Below are 19,281 nucleotides of genomic sequence, written 5' to 3'. Positions count from 1 at the left end.
AAGGTTTATTGGGCCTATCATTTTATGAAAACATTCCCCATTTAAATATTTTTAATTATTCTTTCTAAAATGGAGACAGTCTCTTTCATGCAGTTTTAAAAGTTTTACTTTAACATTTGCCATATTTTATTACTAGCTAACTCAGCGTTCTTGTTTAAACACCAACAATATATACATCCATTTAGTAAAACTTAAGGAATCTTACAATTATTCAAATAAAATTCTTGCGTTCATAGTCAAATTATTGAAATAATTAAAGGGAAAAATTACATGTTTTGAAAAAGCAAGCTGCCCAATACAATTATTCTTTTGTAAACAAATAGTTTGTCCTTAAACTTGAAATAAGCAGTGGCAGTGATATTGTGGTATTCGGCAACCGTGAGCCATGCCTATGGCAACCCTGACCTGGGTTCGGGGAAGGGCCAAGTGCCCTCCCCCGAGTCCTGGGGAAGGGGTCTGCCGACCCCCTCCCTATGCCTAAAAATTAATGATAGATTCTGACAGCCGTATTATGGTTAAGCTGTATTGTTAATTCCCCCCACCCTTTCCAGGGATGGGGGATCATTATTGCCCAAACTGACTATTGTATATGTATTATATTGATTCTGTTTTATGATTATTTATTCCTATCTGTGTAGCTATTGTTTGTTGTATATAAAGTTAGTAATCCTTAGACCCTGAATAAAGAAACAACTGAATAGACTCTGTTTATTATTTAGTGATTGCTAGAGAAGCGTAGCTTCTCTATAGTATAGGTGTCCACGTCTGTTCACACTGCCGTAGTCATTTGAACTCTGGTGTCTGCCATTTATCCTAGGCGGATACCACAACTTTTGGTGACAGCTGTGTGAGATTACGGCAAACCACAAGTGTAGAGCAGACGCGCAGCTGAGGCTAAGGTACTCCCAGCAGTGAAACTGGCAAAACTGACACAAGCAACCTAAATTACCCACCCTGGATAGCAAGGTCTAACTCTGCACCCGGCAGTTGTGGAAGCGAAAGCTAGCGAAAGACCACTAAGAGTGGCGGAACCCGAGCTGCGGAGAGTAGCGAAATCGGACGAGAGACTGCGGAGAGCAGCGAAACTTGACGGAGAACCGCGAGAAGCGCCGACATCTGACGGAGAATTGAGCGCTCAAGGGCTGAAACAGGCCTGCGGACGAGCTGAAACAGGCCAACTAAGTGTAAATGGCTGAAAATAGGCCAACATTTACTGCAAGAGATAGCAGGATTCGAACCAGCGGCGCTGCAGGAAGGGACATTTCCTGCCGCCACCAGCCGGATTCGGATACACGGCGCTGCAGGACGGGACATTCCCTGCCGCCGACAGGCTGAAACAAGCCAAATAGCTGCGAGCGAACATACGAGTGTAGTGTACCAAGCAGAAGAAAACTACGTTAACTCCAAGTATCCTGAGAGGCTACAGCGCAGCCACCCATCTAGAAAAACAGATATTATATCACATTGCAGGGATAACCACCCTAGTGTGAAGGCTGAACAATAGATTTATGAGCAAGGATTGGTAAACAAATTTGTTGTGTATTGTGATAAAACTAAAAATAGAACAGGCTTGGTAAGCAAATCTGTTGTGTATTGTGATAAAGCCAAAAATAGAACCTAGATGTAATATAACAATACATTGATAAACAATCTAACCCCCCAAGCCTTCAGCACAACAAATACACCCCTTATTCCAACGGAAGGAGAGGGGCCCCCATCCATTGAAGAAAATACAATTGAGGTGACATAACAATAAGCCCAGGATTAAGGAAAGGGCACAATTACCTCACCACACAGTTACCTCAAACCTACAGCACCCCCCCCCCTCTCCATAGGGGGAAACGGACGGTTTTACCCCGTCCCCTTACGCGCTCCCCCTTCCTACCCACACTTGAATAAGTCCGCCCACGGTGTGGAGATAGCGACCGGGAGAACAGAGCGCCATTTACGGGTCGCGCAGCAGAGCTCGGGACGCATAACAAAATTCAACGGACAAATAAGACAAAGCGGACCAATGAGAGAGCGGGTTGAGGGATAGGTGCGCGTTTTACCTGTGTGCGCTAATCTGCCGGTGCGTAAGCGCGTTGCAAGGAAAGGATATTTCACGCACACACACACACACACAGGAGCGGAGCTACTCCATAGCATCCAACAGAGATATTTTTAGAAAAAAAGACTTGCAAGCTTCTCCCTCCTATCTATAGTGTGATAAGGAAAACCCAATCAGTTCCTGACAGCAGTTCAGACCCTCAACAGCTATCTACCCCTACCAGCCTACTCTACAACTCAGAAAACTAGTGACAAGTACTTTAGGTACACCTAATTTAAATCTTTGTAGTTAAACTACCAACCTAGTGATAAACAGTGTTGGCTGCTAGGCTAGAAAGCCTCAAGTGTAAACCATTTATAGTATTGACTTAAAACTTCGTGTCCCGCCGCTGAATCTTTGACCCGATGGAGCAGCCGCAAGCGCCAGGAGGCGACCAGCTCCAAGGATGGCTCCAGGATGATCCCCAGCCGGCTCCAGCCGAGTACCGCAAGCTGATGCTGAGTAACCTGCCGGAGTATCGAGGACCGCCCAAGCAATCCTGGAATTCCCACATCCGGAGACTCGAGATGTCATGGGCGGCTTACCGTGTGCCTCCCCATGACACACTGAACCGCCGCAACGCCCTTTTACTATCCCTGGCGGGGCAAGCGGCGGAGATGGCCTCTCATCTGTTTGGCGAGGCAGGCCAAGCCTTGACATACGAACAAGTCAAGGCCGAGTGTGAAATGTTATTTCGTCCAGCCTTTGAATCCCAGACTTTGAAGCAAGCCTTCAGGGATTATAGGCAACACTCGACAGAACCTATACAAGCATACATATCCACAAAGTGTGCCTTGTATAGGGAGGCCTATAGCCATGAGGACCTTGAATTGTTGATAGACGAATTAAATCGTGGCATTCGTAACGCTAATGTGAAACGTGAAATGATGAGTCATGAGATCGCCTCGGTACCTGAGTACACGAGGCGAGCCATGTTTACCGTCACAATGATCACCAAGCAGCTGAAGGAGGGTGTGTGCCTAGTGGACGCCACCGACGGGCTCACGGGATCAGCCAGCGTCCAGTTGCCCCAATATGATGAGTCGGAGCCAATGGAGATTGGCGCCTTGGCTCCGGGTCTCCACCAGATGGGGAAGGTCGCCCCAGATGACAAGATTCCAGGTCGCTGCTACCGCTGCCATGGGAAAGGCCACCGAGTCAGAGACTGTCCAACGCCTATGGAGGTCAGCCTAGAAGAGAGACGCACCCAGCCACGCCGTGACCGTCCTGCCTAATGTGACCGTTGCCACTATGCCGGCCATACGGCGGCCGAGTGCAAGGCCGACTGGGACCAGGTAGCCGGCTGGAGGCGCGCCGCTGACAAGGGCGCTCCCCCAGGAAAGCCCAGCAGAGTAGCCAACATGGAAGGGAGCGCGCCCCCAGCAACACTCCAGCAAGCAGCCGCACCCAACGCAGCGGGCCGAGCCGACGGAGTGCCGCAGTTTGGAACCGTCCCAGCTAGGATCAACGTGCTGGGAGGAGCAGCTGAACCCAACCGGGTTGGCCTGGGCTTCAGCCTCAATCACCTGGGGCCGGAGTTCGTGCAGCCCACCAACATTGCAGAGCCAGAAGACTTGAGGCCTCAAACCTTCAGCCTCAACATGATGGGGCCTGCCAGACCGAGTCTACCCAGCAAGAGTGGAGGGGCGCTACCCAGCGCCACTGAGACGGTGTACGGAGAGGCCCTGGCGGCCGCTGAACGAGAGAGACAGGAGGCGCTAGCCAGCGCATCGGAGTCGATGTATGGGGCGCCATCCGGCGCCGCCACCTGCGATGACTGGGGGGTGCTATCCAGCGCCCCCACCCTGGTGCCTGGGGCGACAACCGTCGCCGCCACCGAGATACCTGGATCCTGGAATGAGCCAGCAGCCCCAGAGGGAGGGGTGACATCCGTCACCCCCAGTCAGCCAGCGCCACCAGCCCGTAGGGAGAGCCCAGCCATACACCATCCAGCGCCCACTGATAACACCCACAGATAACGCTCAATGGAAATTTGTATCTAGCCAGGAGCAGCCCAGCAGTGTCCAGCCCCAAGAAGCAGCCGTGGTCCGAGCCGAGGATCCCCAGCCGCGTGCGCGAGGTCGATGGCTGTCTGGTAGATTCTCACACTGGTGGATGGTTTTGTGGGGACTACTGCTCGCAGCCGTGTGGCCTACAACGAGCTACGTCCTGGTAGGGTGGGACTGTGCCAACCCCACCCATGTCACAGCCTACAACAAGGAGAAGATGTGTAGCACGGCAGGGAGTAAGGGAGGGGACAATGGATCGAATATTCAATTTTTAGGAGTCTCAGACTTTGGGGACTGGCTTAAAGGGAATGTGCAAGAATTTAGCAGTTTCTGACTGAGTTTGGGGACTTGCGCATAGAATGCCGCTACTCGTTATAAATGTTTTGAATATTGCAGACGGGGAGAAGGGATAAGGGAAGTGGGATGGAAGGGAAATAAACACTCGTTGTGTTAGTTTGGAATGTAGCAGACGGGGAGAAAGGAGAAGGGAGGTGGGGGCAAGCGGCAAGGGAAATAAACAGAATAAAAAGGGGCAGTCATATTCTTGCTAGCAGCTGGCCGGGTCCAATAATCTTTTAATATAAAAATCACACCAAAAAACCTCAATATATTTCATCAAAAACAAGTTGTGATTTCACTTTACATGACGCTATGGAAATCTATTATTCAATTAACAATCCCTTTATAATTTCCTAAAAATTTATTGGATTAAACTGGATTTCATGCCTATCTTTGATAACTCTTATATTGAATTAATTGCCCATTGTCCCCTCCCTTACTCCCTGGTAGCACGGAGCCGCTACACCAGGAGGTGCCCCTGGGCCATGAGGTACATGTCCTGCAGCAAGTCAAGATTAGAGAAACAACGGGATATAGCTGTCAACTCACCGTGTCCCAGTGGACATTTAGGTGTGGGGTATGGGGTCACCTCAAGGTGACCTCGGTCCCCACCCTCATGAGGCCAACCAAGATTGATCCAGAAACGTGCCGAGACCTGGCCAGGAACCGAGTCTACACGCTGCCAGGCAAGACCCAGCCACTGACGTTTCAGCTGAACCATCCCCTGTTCTTCACCCTCGATATGGTGGGCGCCTTGGTCAACAGCCCCGAGGGGGTGGGTTGTGAAGGGGAGGACGTCCATTTCGAGGGCCAGCTGTACCGCAATGAATTAGTGCTCCAGGAACGACAGCTGCTGGTCAAGGAAGAGACCTATGTAGTTGAGAATGGACGGGTGGAGTCCCAGTCTGACCACCTGACCCTAGAATGTCCCCATTCTGAGCTGTCCTGCATCACTGGGGAGGCCACCTACGTGTGGGACCACCTGGGGAGGGATTGCCCCTTGAGGCTGATTCGCAGCCTCCAGCCTAGTCTAGTGATGGATGCGTTCCTGGTTGACCATCAAGCCCAATTCTTCATCAACATGACCACCCCCACCTCCATAGTGAACTGCGACTTTGAGGCCCATTCTACCAACCACCCAGCATTGTTCGTGGCAGCTGACCCGGCCGCGGCAGCGCTGCCCAGAGTATCGGCCAGGGATGTGGATGTCCCCCTGCAGGCCCAGATACATGCAGGTTACATTGGATTTACCCTGGAGACTCGAATGAGAAGCACCGCGGCAGAAGAAGTAGCGGCCAATTGCTGGAAGCTCCAGCAACTAGACCCGGCCCACCCGGTGCGTGTCCAGGGGAGCACGTTCTCTGTGCTGAGGGGAGATGTACTGCTCCAGCTTACCTGCAAACGAAACAAATACGTTGTCCGTGAGAGCAATGAGTGTTGGGACAAGGTGCCAGTGGAACCCACAGGATTCGTAGATGCCGTGACAAAGGTGTATAGCGGCCACGCCACCAAGATTCCCTGCTCCTCCACCTACCCCCTAACTGTGCACGCGGAGGAAGGCTGGATAGAGCTAACCCCCGCACCCAAGAAGAGGCCACCCCCGCTGGATACGCCCAAGCAGCTGCTGACCGAACCCTTGGATGACTTTAGTTCGGGAGGCTTGTTCGCAGGCTGAGCTGAACGACTGGCAGCAGCTGCTAGCGTTCCCAGCGTATAAGGCCGCTATGCTGACCGGCCTGTCATATGGCTCATGCGTTCAGCAAGGTAGCTGTTCAGCCACCGGAGACCATGGGATCGTGTCCTACGATATCGACCGACTGGCGGAGGAAGGAGAAGCAGCCCTGGATGTCTGGGCTGGGTTCAGACAGGCTATTCACGAGTGGGGAGATGGCGCAGCCATCCTGTGTTTGCTGTTTCTGATTCTCAAGCTGCTGGGAGACTTAACCATCATTTCCCTGGCAGCCGCACAAGGAGGTGTACGGGCCGCCATGAATGCGATGTCACAAGTGTTCCTGTACCACCCAACCTTGTATCGTAAGGCCTTGGCCAGGGCCAGACTCACCCATGCCAAGTCCCGGGACTTTTCAGTAGACTGGGATGCCATTCCTATCGGCCGGGAAGCAGCCGAGGAAATGGTGTCCATGCAATCAGCCGATAGTGGGAATGACCGCCCAGGCAGGCCTGGACCACCCTCTGGAAAGCCCCGCGGTCCCTCGGGAGGCCAGGCTGTCGCTCAGACGGTCAACCTGGTAGCCAGTGCCCCAGCCGCTGCCAACAACAACCAGAATGCCCCGCTACTGACCGGCCCCACAGCGGCCGTACCCCACGCCAACCTGACACCTGCTGGCGCCGAGCTACGTGTCCAACACAAGCCAGCCTCTACCTTCTATCCCACGTTGGGAGCCCATCAGCCCTGAAAATCACCACTAGGATTCCATTGAATCATTATCGCTTGTATATACTTTAGCCCTAAGGAGCGGGCCGAAGGCCTCAACCACTGTCGGAAGTCTGGCAGGGAGACCCCCCTCCCAGCCTTCCGAGGGGAGAGTTGTGGTATTCGGCAACCGTGAGCCATGCCTATGGCAACCCTGACCTGGGTTCGGAGAAGGGCCAAGTGCCCTCCCCTGAGTCCTGGGGAAGGGGTCTGCCGACCCCCTCCCTATGCCTAAAAATTAATGATAGATTCTGACAGCCGTATTATGGTTAAGCTGTATTGTTAATTCCCCCCACCCTTTCCAGGGATGGGGGATCATTATTGCCCAAACTGACTATTGTATATGTATTATATTGATTCTGTTTTATGATTATTTATTCCTATCTGTGTAGCTATTGTTTGTTGTATATAAAGTTAGTAATCCTTAGACCCTGAATAAAGAAACAACTGAATAGACTCTGTTTATTATTTAGTGATTGCTAGAGAAGCGTAGCTTCTCTATAGTATAGGTGTCCACGTCTGTTCACACTGCCGTAGTCATTTGAACTCTGGTGTCTGCCATTTATCCTAGGCGGATACCACAATATCACAAATTAATTCTATTTGAAGTTGCTGAACATTTTAGTATATTTTGGGCGTAATGTTGACCTAAAACTTATTTTGTTATGTAACTAAAGAGAAGTGGGTTAGAAAGAGGGTTTTGTTTGTCAGAATCCTGGTCCAATATCACTGGAAATAAGTAATAAACAGGAACACGGGGATAGGACACTTAAAAATTAATTAATTAAAGTATTTCTACTTCATATAGATAGATAATATTTGGCAGAAAATGAAATAGTAAATTTGTTTACAAAATTCTTTTAGTTCTTCCTGGAAATAAATAGGAAAGTAAATGCATAAATCTTACACACCTCTAAATTCTGTTTTTCTAAACAAAACAAGACACTCATTACTAAAACTTTCCTTTAGAATATTTTTTTTAAGTATTACAAAAATAACATTATATTTGCAGTTAAGATAGACAATTAAGCACTGAAATTCTATAGTTATAAAGATACTTAGGACTCGCCCTTTAAATAGTTGAAATAGTCATGTTAGGATTTACAATTTTCTTTCGTCTTTTCACAAGGCAAACTCATAATTTTCACATTAAATGAACATGCAGTAAGCCTGTTTGGAGATATTTTTAACTACAAGGCTTTATAGAGAAGCTTTTCTTTGGTAATAATCAAGCTTCCCAAACATAAATAATACCCTCCCCCCCCCCCCCCTAAAAACCACTAATAATTCTACAACATAAAACACATATGTACGTAAGAAATGAGGTATTTTTGTAGTCTATTGCTGCATTGTCCCATTCTTATGCGTTTCTTTTGCAATTACGCATTTCTTTTCTAACTAAAGAAAACAAGGACAAAAACAAAAATAATGAGCGTAAAAATGCAAAGACTAGGACATTTCATTTGTCTGACGGCGTCCATAACTAATCCAAGTAAAATTTCAAAAGTAGGCTATGCTTGTGGAACTTTTTAGTGTATTAAAGAAAAAGGAATAGAGGGGGCATGAGATATATGTATAGTAACTCTGAACCCTGTCCGGATTTTATATTAGGTCTTTGAAATCAGCTAATAGAGTTGAGTGGGAATTATAAACACAGCCAAGTTTCTACATAAGAACACAAAGCACTTTGCTAACAGCCGCAAAAGGGTCTCCAACACATTGGCCAGGTAGTTTTCTGGATTATAAACATATACTTGTACATTTATTATTAGTGTACCATTAGTATTTTGATCCACTCTCTGGATTATCTTGTTTATGTAAGCATATTCCTAGTTTTTGTTATTTTCATGGAATTCATTCCAATCCCCTGCCAAATTGACAAGAGCTAATTATTACAGCTTAACTGCATTTTTAGAACTTTTTTCATATTTTTTATTTGTCAACAACCAATATATTGTTCCACTAAAAGATTTTCCGGAAAACAGCTTTAACCCGCCTCTAAAGTCTTTATGAAAAGAATAACCAGTCAAATCATTATTTTATCTTTTTTACCTTAAATACTGTAACTGACGCAAGGCACAAGTTATAGAGCATTTCATCTTCTACAAAACAAAAAAATCTTACCTAAATTTGTTCAATAATTAATCAGCAGGCAGTCTTTGGTTTTTAGTTTGGTAATAATAACACTATAAACTACAATAAAAATTATTTAACAAAATATTCACCCCATTTTTATACGGCAAAAATAACTCTGAAACCAAAAATAAAACTTTAACAAAAGAATTAAATAAATTAACACAATATTGAAATTTATTTATCACAGAAAAAAACATAAATAAAATACATTAAATGGAACTAAATAAAATTAAACTATAAACAATTGATAAGATCTTTAAAAATTTAAGGCAAGTTTTTCAAATCTTATTTGCATATTATCTTTAATCAAAATATCCAAACCCAAACAGGAAAGTTTTTAACATCAAAAAATATTTGTACTTTCAAAAACACAAATTGAAAATATGCGAAGAAAAATAAAATTGATAAATTCATTTCTAAATACTTCTCTCAAATACTTAGTGTTTAGAAAAACATTTAGCAAAATAATTCAAAGTTAATAATATGTTACCAATCCTATTTAACCCTATCTTTTCTCAACTTATGTTTGTCTTAATAAGTAAAATACATACATACAAACATTAGATGCCAAAATTATTTTGACATTGCAAAACAACAATACACTTACGACATTCCTAGCATAGAAAAATAACAAAATACTGAACAAATAATATACTTTTGATGCGTGTGTTTTACCAACGAAACTTTTCTCTTTTACATTTGACAGGTCTTGGCTACACGTTATTTTGTATAAACACCGCACTTGTGAATCTACATCATGTCTTGAAGAAGTATATTTGTAGCTTCGTCAATATTGTTCCTAGCTTGTCTAAGTGCTTGCTCAGCTCTTTCCCTGTGCAAAATTATGTTTGGATACTTAGTTCCTTCATGTAAAATCAATCAAGCAAAACCAAATTAATCAAATGTAGGACAATGAACAATGAACATTGACAAATATTGAGTGGGAGTAGTTTTAATATAGAATTCTGAACAAAAGTTCGATGTTTATTTGTTGTAAAATTACTTTAAAAGTATATAGATTAATAGAATAATTTTTGAAGTATCCAAACTCCCTTGTAAATCCCATATCCACGAGAGTATTTACATGTGATTGAATAACCGGCAGCTGATGATTAGCAGCTGCGGCGGCACCTCCCATGGCTCCCGCAGCTGCTCCTCCCCACATTTCATCAATGCGCAGCTGCCTGCCACCACCATTGACTGGCTGAAAAAGTAGTACCATAAATAACAATTAAAACTTTATAGAAAAAAAATTAACATTTAGGCAAACATTAAAATTCAGAAATGAAAAAAAAAGGGGGACCATGCTCAGAACAAGGTGCTCTAAGCCCCTTTAGGATGTAATGTCAAGTATTTTAAGTGTGAACATACTCGAGCTTTATGGTGATATATTCGAGCATTTGACAAATCACAAAATAGGATATTTTATTTGGATGCTTAGATTATCCGATATTAAGTAGCAAGGTTTTTTACGCGGCGCGTGTCAATGAACAAGGAAGTAAAAGTTGCTTTTATGACGCACTTACACTAACAACAAAAGTAGAATTTAAAAAATGCTCACCACTTGAAATCTGTTTCTAGCTCTCATAAGTTGATTCTCTAGAGCTTCAGTTTGTTGGCTTCTTTGTATGTCTAACGTTGCTCCCATTAAACCTAAAATATTTATTGAAGAGATTAAGGATGAATGAAATATTGTGAGCAAAACAAGCAAGGATCTAAAGGGATCTAAAATGGCTGATAAATTGATCTAGATAATATATTCAATAATGATACACAAAATTACCCAACCTACTCTGTAGATTACAATTAGTGGTTGAAACCTTCAGACACTCAATTTAATGAACTAACCAATTAAAATTTAGTATAAGTCTTCAAAGTTGTTGAGCCAACGAATTAAAAAACGTTATTATTTGGGAACTTGTGTAATAAACAGCCCAATGTGACATGTCCCCTCCCAGCCTGTAAGTAAAACACTGAATTAATCATTGCACAACAAAAACTCCATTCAGTATTTTATTACTTGCTTTATCTAAAAAAAAAGATATAACTGACTAACTAACCAACCTGTATCTTTATCAGGATAAGTCATCACCAACTGCCCAATAGTTTTTGAGAATATAGTTCCTATAAATCCAGGCAGTCGAAATCTAAACAAAATTTTTTTTTTTAGAGAATTGAAAAGAGAAATATAAATAATAATAGTTTCGCCCCTTTCTTCTTGGTGAGGGCCGGGGTTGTCAGAGAAATAGCCTAAAACCACCCAAAGACCAGTAATTTCAGAGATATTTAGCTTCAGACATATAAATTTTTTACTTTACATAAAAAAAAGAAGTATGAAATTCTAAAATATGCCCCTGTAATTGTTGCTTAATTTAATTTCTGCTGAATTATAAATCTTAATATAAATACTTAAAAATAATGGGTAATTACTTTTTCAGAGGTGTACAGTAGACCAGTACTCCAGAAATGAATCCACAAACACTGGACAACATGGACGCTTTTGTGGCTAGAGCCATCTGCAGGCAGAGTAAGTAGTTTATAGACTTCCCTATTAACCACAGCGTTCACATTAAGCAATATAATATATATTATCATAATAAGAATGATTTTTTTGCTTGATAGTAGGCACTTTTAATCTTAGGTCATTATTTTTAAGTTGATTGACAATTACCCCCTCTATTCTATGATACGTCAATGACCACAATAAAGCTTGACTTCAATAATCAAATCATCCTCTTTACTATATAGGATTAAATTTTTTCAGAAATTAGTTTGTTAATTGAAATTTAGTTGAAACGTCTGACTATGGGCCTCTTAGTCAAGAGATTAATTTTGATGTGAACGCAATTGCCTGAAATGGTAACTGGACCATACTGTGATGCTGTCACCACAGGTATCTACAATATAATATTAATCAGTGAGTAGTTGCGTCTTTATATTGTTTTATTCTGAAACTAGCCAAAAACCATCCCTGGAACTATATGAAGTTTCCCTTCAAAGGAGAATTTGATTAAGAAACAAATATTTATTACTTTTTAAAAGCAAATCTATCATATAAATAATATGTGATGTAAACTTTGGTACCACCACCCTCCCAAGATAAGTCTCAAAAAATATTTTAAAGGGCCAGCATAGAAACATGAATAAAAACAGCTGATATCAACATAGACTTCTCAATCTAGATCTTTTAAAATAAGTGCCACTGGAGGCATCTAGGGGCATAGCCGCTCGTCATCATAAAAGATATTGAAAATAGACATTTTTACCTCTCTGAACCAAGGAACATAGAGTGGAATAATGAGACCAAGAGGTCCGAAATTCTTTGTTTCAAAATAGTGTTCTAGACAAATCTAAAACAGATAAAAACAAGGATGACAACATCCATAAGTAGCGAAGCACAAAAAATCGTCGATGGGAATACGTACAGGTAGATTTAAAAGGTTTTTACTAAAATCAAGAATAGATTTATTGGATAAAATAAACATGAAACCTTGTTTTATTTTGCATGATGACGATGGTCAAAGTAAATTATATTAAAGATGCTCATAACAATGGGAAAAATTATTTTGATACAGATATCCCATAAAAGTTTGAAAATTGCATCAAAATAAACAAAGATATGGGGAAATATGTAAAACATATAAAAATAGCCAAAAACCTGATAAAAGGCAGTCTGGCCGTCATAGTTGTTTTATAAAAACGACTAAAAATTTAATTTTTAAATCCTTAACTTAAAAAATTTGGAAAATCGGACCATATACACTGAAGATATGGAAAAAAGTGTTAAATATATAAAAATAGCCTAAAACCTGCTAAAAAGGCAGTCTGGCCGTCATGGTTATTTTGTTTAAAAGACGGGAAATTTAATTTTGATATCTATAACGGAAAAATTTTGAAAATCGGACTGTAAACACTGAAGATATGGAGAAAAATGTTAAATATATAAAAAAAACAGCCTAAAACCTGCTAAAAATGCAGTCTGGCCGTCATGGTTGTTTTCTTTAAAAGACGGGAAATTTAATTTTGATATCTATAACTGAAAAAATTTTGAAAATCGGACCATAAACACTGAAGATATGGAGAAAAATGTGAAAAATATAAAAATAGCCTAAAACCTGCTAAAAATCGGTCCGAACGCCAATGATGTTTTATAGTCAATTGTGCTCCTTAATGATGGGAATGTTGTCAAAAAATTTCAGCATTCTATCTTTTATAGGAGCTGAGTAAATCCCATTTCCCCCATAGCGTTACGGACGGACTGACTGACAGACGGACGGACAAAGTGAATTATAGAGTAGCTTCGCTACTAAAAAATATTAGTTAGGTACCTAAGTAGGTAGTTATTTGTTTTAAAAGTAATGTCTTATAGTACAACTAACGCGACGGTTGCGCACCTAGCCCACAGTGATAGTTCAGGATGCATAAAAATAGCCCAAACCATCCCAAGGCTTACATTTTGTAATGAAATTAAAAAACAGCCTAAAGCCAACTTTAAATCTTCTCGGAAAAGTAGAAACCAATTAAAGTTCATAGGTTTCTTGCACTTTTATTTATTGTTCATAAAAATAAGAAAGCTTATTCAAATTATAATCGTGTATTTAATACAAATTTTACAAAAGAGAAATATCTAATTCCAACGTATCGTATATAGTACTATTTTTTTTAAAAATAGGTATTTTTTTATAAATTATATCATTGTCCAAAATTACCTCTAAACTCATTGATAGAAGACAGGAAAAGATGAGATTAGATGAAAACTTGAGAGATCCATATCTTCGTTCTAATATTCTAAAATACAAATAGATATTAATTCAGAATACTTAAGCTGCAACATTTTAACAATATTCTTTCAAGGTGTTGGGTTCGAGTCTGGTTCACTCCGAATCATACAAGAGACGTGGTACCTAGTACCTACTGCTGCGATGTCTGGCACATAACATTATTAGTAAGAGTAGGGGTAATTCCTTGGCGCACAAACAGGCACAACCTATTGCCATGCACAGTCGTGCAACCAAAGGGTTAGTTGTCTGTTTGATGTTACAAACCTATTATCCCTATAATCCAGTGTTGCGGATCCGGATCCGCAAGGATCCGCACTTTTTTTGAGTCCAAGGATCCGGATCCGGATCCTGGGGTATAAAGAGGGAGGTCATTTTCTAGTAAATCCCGTAAAGGTGTGTGTTATAAGGCCTAAAAATAGTAGTAGAACGATAAGGTGCTCTATATATTTGTATTCCCTATTGAATAGAACAATAGGGAAATTTTTTTTTTTTTTTGATAACCGTACCTGGAATATCTTTAAAAAATACGAAATTTCTATCAAACGCTTTGTTTGGCTCAAACTGACAAAAATTAAAAAAATATATAATTATAATAATAATGTTTTCTATAGGTACAATGTAAAGGTTAAGAACAATCTATACCATTAAACAAAGGAAGTAGCCATTCTTTACAGGTTGATTTATTATAATTAAATTTTTTTAAATTTTTGTCAGTTTGAGCCAAACAAAGCGTTTGATAGAAATTTCTTATTTTTTAAAGATATTCCAGGTACGGTTATCAAAAAAAAAAAAAAAAATGTTTTCCCTATTGTTCTATTCAATAGGGAATACAAATATATAGAGCACCTTATCGTTCTACTACTATTTTTAGGCCTTATAACACACACCTTTACGGGATTTACTAGAAAATGACCTCCCTCTTTATGGAAAAATCTACCTAAATTTATATAAAATAGTCACTTACAAATTTTAAAAATCAGACATTCTCGTGATGAGAGCCAATCTTTAAGGTTTAGGTTCAGACTTGAAAATTAAAAGTATTTTTGACTTCGAGATTAAAGAATAAATATTTTTTGAAACATTTGGTGATTTTATTTTTATGTCAAGGATCCGGATCCGGATCCGGATCCGCACTGACCAAATTTGGAGGTTCGGGCTCCGGATCCGCATACAATCAATGCGGATCCGCAACACTGCTATAATCCCAACCCATTACAAGAGAAGTCATGTTTCATAATTATAATTTCATTTGATTAAATACAACGTTATTTTAGCCAACTACAAACTTTATTAGAGTACATGATAAAATGGTGTAATATTTAAAAAAATCCATTTTACAGGCACCATCTTTCTGTGTACAAATAAAGATCCTTTTAAATAAACTTGTTAACGTCAATTTTGACAATAAGAAAATCACACACCATCTAATTTATAGTGGGTCTGTGCATTTTATAAACCTTATCTCTGATCTTAATTGCCATTTAAACGAGGCGTTATCTTTGTTTTGAAATTGAAACAATAAATGAATGAGCATACCAAAAATGAAAGGAACACAGATAAGCTAAAAAAAAATTTTGAGTGTCATATTTTTTCATAAATAAAATAGATGGGTAAGATCAAAAGCAATGATTTTAACAAACCAAAAATAAAAAGTGTATCCATCAAATTGACTATAATCTTAAATTCTGCATTTCTTATTTATTTAACATCTTCTACGCTGTGGGTAAAAACCATGAATAAAAAAATACTTAAAAATGTGTTCATTTTAATCTCTTATTAAAAATCATTACCTACCTAATATTACATGCAAAAAATACCTAAAAATATGCTAATTAATTTGAGTAAAAATATCATCCAATTTTTCACAGGTTTAGTTCTACCTTTTTCCTTCGGATTAATGAATTGAAAACTTAAATCTTGTTTGTCAGCTTTATAATCAACCATCAAATCAATTAAAATGAATACAAATTTAAAGAATTTGATTAATTCATTAACAGGCGCAACTTATATCATTTACAGTTAGGACTTCGAGTCAAAAGTCGTGCAATCAAAGGGTTGGTTGTATATTGAATGTTACTTATTCTAATACCCTATAATATTAGGCGTTAGACTATAGCCTTTACAAGCTTATGATACTCTGGATGCTCTAGATGATCACTTGAAATCAAAAGAAAATCACACACCAACGATTTAATTGAAGGTAAAACCTAACATAGTTAGCTGCGTTCATAAAAACCTTACCTAGGTATTTCCTTTTTTTAACTCTTACCTGAATAAATAAATAACAACACAAGAAAATATTGTACTCTTGGTATCAAGGAATAAGAACTTGGCTCCTAAGTATCTCAGAAATGTATCCAGGCTCGTAATTCTATCTGGACCTAAAACCAACAAAATTGTTAATATAAAGCTAGCGGCTCCCCTAGCCTCTAGGGAAATGAAAAAAGCCTTGAATCATCATGTTACTTGAATTTTAAAAAAATAGTATTAAACCGACCCGTGACTTGTGTTAAACTTTTCTAAAATTGAAGACTTAATCGGTAGATCAAGAAGTAATAAAATTTTTAAGCTGTAGATAAAAAAAAAATACTGGACTCCCTAATATAATAGCAGGACATAAAATTTAGATAGATCCACTGAGTTCTAATTTTAATCATTATATTGAAATTTTATGAGCAATCAACTGTGTAGTGGTTATTAATTGTAATTTTGTACATCATCATTGGGGATGTACATTAATTTATTGGCCAGTGTCTTATCCCTTTAGATCACTGGAATCAGATATAAAAAATGGTACCTGTCACAATCTTTCTGAAGAATGAATGTAGGGCAGGAACATGTGATGCCACGTGGAATCCTCCAACTAATACTGCTAAGCACTTACTCACTGGGCTGCAAGCTAAACAATTATAATTCAAAAGGTATTGTTGTATTAGGTGTATTTAAAGAGATGTGGTATTTGCAATAGTGAACCTTGAAATAATACTTTTTGTAGAATATGATAAATATAGGTTTCCCATGGAGATGAATCGTCAAGATACCATAATCCTATTAAATTAAAAATTAAAACTTACCAAATCCTGAGTTTGATGCAAATTTCAATGACATTCTTAATTATTAATTACCAATCTGAAATTTATTTCTCATAAATAAAATCAAGTTAAAGATACATAATGACATAATAATCTGATGTGTGTTTTCATTATAATTACAATAAAGTATATAAAATATATAAAGATCAAATCAACCAAGAAAATACTATTAAATAATAACAAAGTAAAAAACAAAAACTAAGGTTTCTAAAATCAAATGCATTTAACACTAATAACACAAAATAAATAAATAAAATGCAAGTTTCTACTGTAGGTTTGTAAATCATGATACCATACACATATTTTTTATAATGGATTACAACAAATTTTCATTGAATAAAATTGAAATGAGACTTTTTTTAAATTCTCCTAGTGTGGTAATCCCTATATAAAAGTAACAGGATGTCTATCTGTCCGTACCGAAGGATCTACCCAGTCGCTGAAATGATATAATTCTTCTTTACAATTTAGCTCCTCTTGGATCCTGGGAAAGTTTATAAATATATTGAAGGAGGGTTCCCCCCCCCCCCAGGAGAAATCGCCCCTAGAAAAAGGCCCCCACCAAAAACATTTTGGCTTAGAACTCCTTGGTCTCTTTAGTTTATAGTCCCTTTATTTAACAATGACTTATAATACCTAAATATGTAAATTAAAAAAATGGATTTTAAAAACATATGAATATTTGAACAAAAATTTAGCATACAAAAATTTACATAATAGTGAAATTTTCCAAATACTTATAGGAATGAACGTTGTTTGAAAAGGATGATATTGATAATTTAACATTGGGTTTTTTATATATTTAAGTTTAAAAGAAAAGGGTTTATAATTGCATTATATGTTTATGTGATAGTAAGTTAGGTACAGGGGTATGTTTACTTTTTCTTCTTCAAATATCAGCTAAGCTAATCTACTATTCTATTATTTATTTTAAACTAAATTTTGAATAAAATCAAATATGGTCAGATTGTAAAATTCTAACTTAAATATAAATCTATGCTTTACTAAAATTACATTACATATTTTACATAAATAAATTAACATGACAATTTGGAAAAACAATTTTTTAAAGATTTAAAATTACATTGGCTTGGAAATCGTTTAAATAGGCCAAAAATAATTTTAACTGGTACTAAAATTTAAAATCACAGGGCTAAGAAATTCTTTTTACAACTTTTTATATATCAAAATATTCATAAAATAAACTAACATTCTTCAAAGAATTATCATATCAAACTGCAGAAGGTGGTTGAAGAAGGTCTCCATATTGCAGCAATGCATGTTTCAAACTAAATATTTTTTATTCATTTACTTACTTTTTACAAATGTTCAAATACATTTGGTAGTTTTATTTTCTATACTTGTGATTTAATTCCTCATCTTCAGTGTTACTGTTAAGCCTCCACAATCAATTTTTGTTGTGGAGATAAAATTATATACATTAACTAGTCTTATCCCAGGTATAAGGTATAACCAGCAAGAAAAATAAATCTTAAAATAATATTTGGGGGCAAATAATATAGAGAGGTCTTTAATTTTACAATGTGTTGCCCCACAAAATTAATTTCGTTGTAGGTATATGCTGGTCTTATCCTTGCATTCAGTTTTTTAGATGGGAGGGGGGAGGGGCAGGACTAAATAGTATATCCTCTAAAATTCATATCCTAATCAAATCAGTTCAACGATATTTTAAGGAAAGAAAGGACGTAAAGGAAGTAATTCATCTTTCAATTTATGAATGATTTTTTTTACAATAGGACTTTTGCAACAATCGGAGTAACAGAACAATGTTATCTAATAAAGAAAAGTTTTGAAGATATACAATTAGTTAGTTTTTCTTTAGATGGAATAGCAATACCCATTGCTAAATATAACATCCTTGAAATGGAATATGTTTCTAAATATCAAAATCAAAGTATGTACCTAGTGAAATAAAAATATTCTTGATGAGTAATGAATAATTTCCTGGCTGCTACACTGGGGGCTGTGGAGGCTGTGGCCGCCACGAGATCTGGGTACAGGTCAAACAGCTGAACCCACGTTCTTCTGGGTCAATTAGGATTCTAGTACAGGGTTAGACAGGGACAAGCATGTCCGTAAGTACACGAAAGCGCTTTAAAAGATTTTGGTGAAATAAAAGAAAAAGTAAAGTGCAAATTATAGTCTTATAGATATCAAAGTTTAATCATAAAATCAAATATATTAGGTATAATTTTTTCATGAGCCTGGACAGAAGGGAATTATCAATATAACCTCTATTTACTTATCTTTTAAAGAAAAACCCAACGATTATAACCCTGTTTCATCCGAATATAAAGTAGAGTCAATAGAAAGGGTTATTTGTCTGAAAGTCAAGATTTGAATAACCACTAAACAAATTAAGTTATCCTATTACAGTAGG

General features: G+C 38.6%; 3 protein-coding genes across 10 annotated transcripts in view; all 3 read right to left on the bottom strand.

The window, feature by feature from the left end:
* Nucleotides 1-9,124, bottom strand: part of ClC-a (chloride channel protein 2) — a 114,361-nt gene extending 105,237 nt beyond the window's left edge. For all 8 annotated transcript variants that reach the window (XR_013873773.1, XR_013873762.1, XR_013873777.1 and 5 more), the window contains exon 1: nt 8,996-9,124. The gene's annotated coding sequence lies outside the window, so the exon portion shown is untranslated. The remainder of the gene's footprint in view (nt 1-8,995) is intronic.
* LOC145303703 (ubiquitin-associated domain-containing protein 2-like) lies at nt 9,122-16,933 on the bottom strand. Its single transcript, XM_080145313.1, has 11 exons — nt 16,863-16,933; nt 16,586-16,687; nt 16,058-16,169; nt 13,717-13,795; nt 12,274-12,357; nt 11,859-11,904; nt 11,438-11,555; nt 11,072-11,154; nt 10,569-10,660; nt 10,062-10,211; nt 9,122-9,841 (listed from the first exon to the last, which is right to left on the bottom strand). Exons 1-11 carry the CDS (start codon nt 16,894-16,896, stop codon nt 9,758-9,760), a joined length of 984 nt encoding a protein of 327 aa, XP_080001439.1. The 5' UTR covers nt 16,897-16,933; the 3' UTR covers nt 9,122-9,757.
* Nucleotides 16,917-19,281, bottom strand: part of mon2 (Mon2 homolog, regulator of endosome-to-Golgi trafficking) — a 21,184-nt gene continuing 18,819 nt past the window's right edge. Inside the window, exons 42-43 of the mRNA XM_080145342.1 lie at nt 18,848-18,929; nt 16,917-18,171 (exon numbers count right to left, since the gene is read on the bottom strand). Coding sequence (XP_080001468.1) covers nt 18,112-18,171; nt 18,848-18,929 — 142 coding nt within the window. The 3' untranslated portion in view covers nt 16,917-18,111. The remainder of the gene's footprint in view (nt 18,172-18,847; nt 18,930-19,281) is intronic.

Source organism: Acartia tonsa, chromosome 2 (genome assembly GCF_053477335.1).
Source record: "Acartia tonsa isolate MP-2025a chromosome 2, ASM5347733v1, whole genome shotgun sequence".
NCBI lineage: Eukaryota > Metazoa > Arthropoda > Copepoda > Calanoida > Acartiidae > Acartia > Acartia tonsa.
This window is presented reverse-complemented; position numbering and strand designations above follow the sequence as displayed.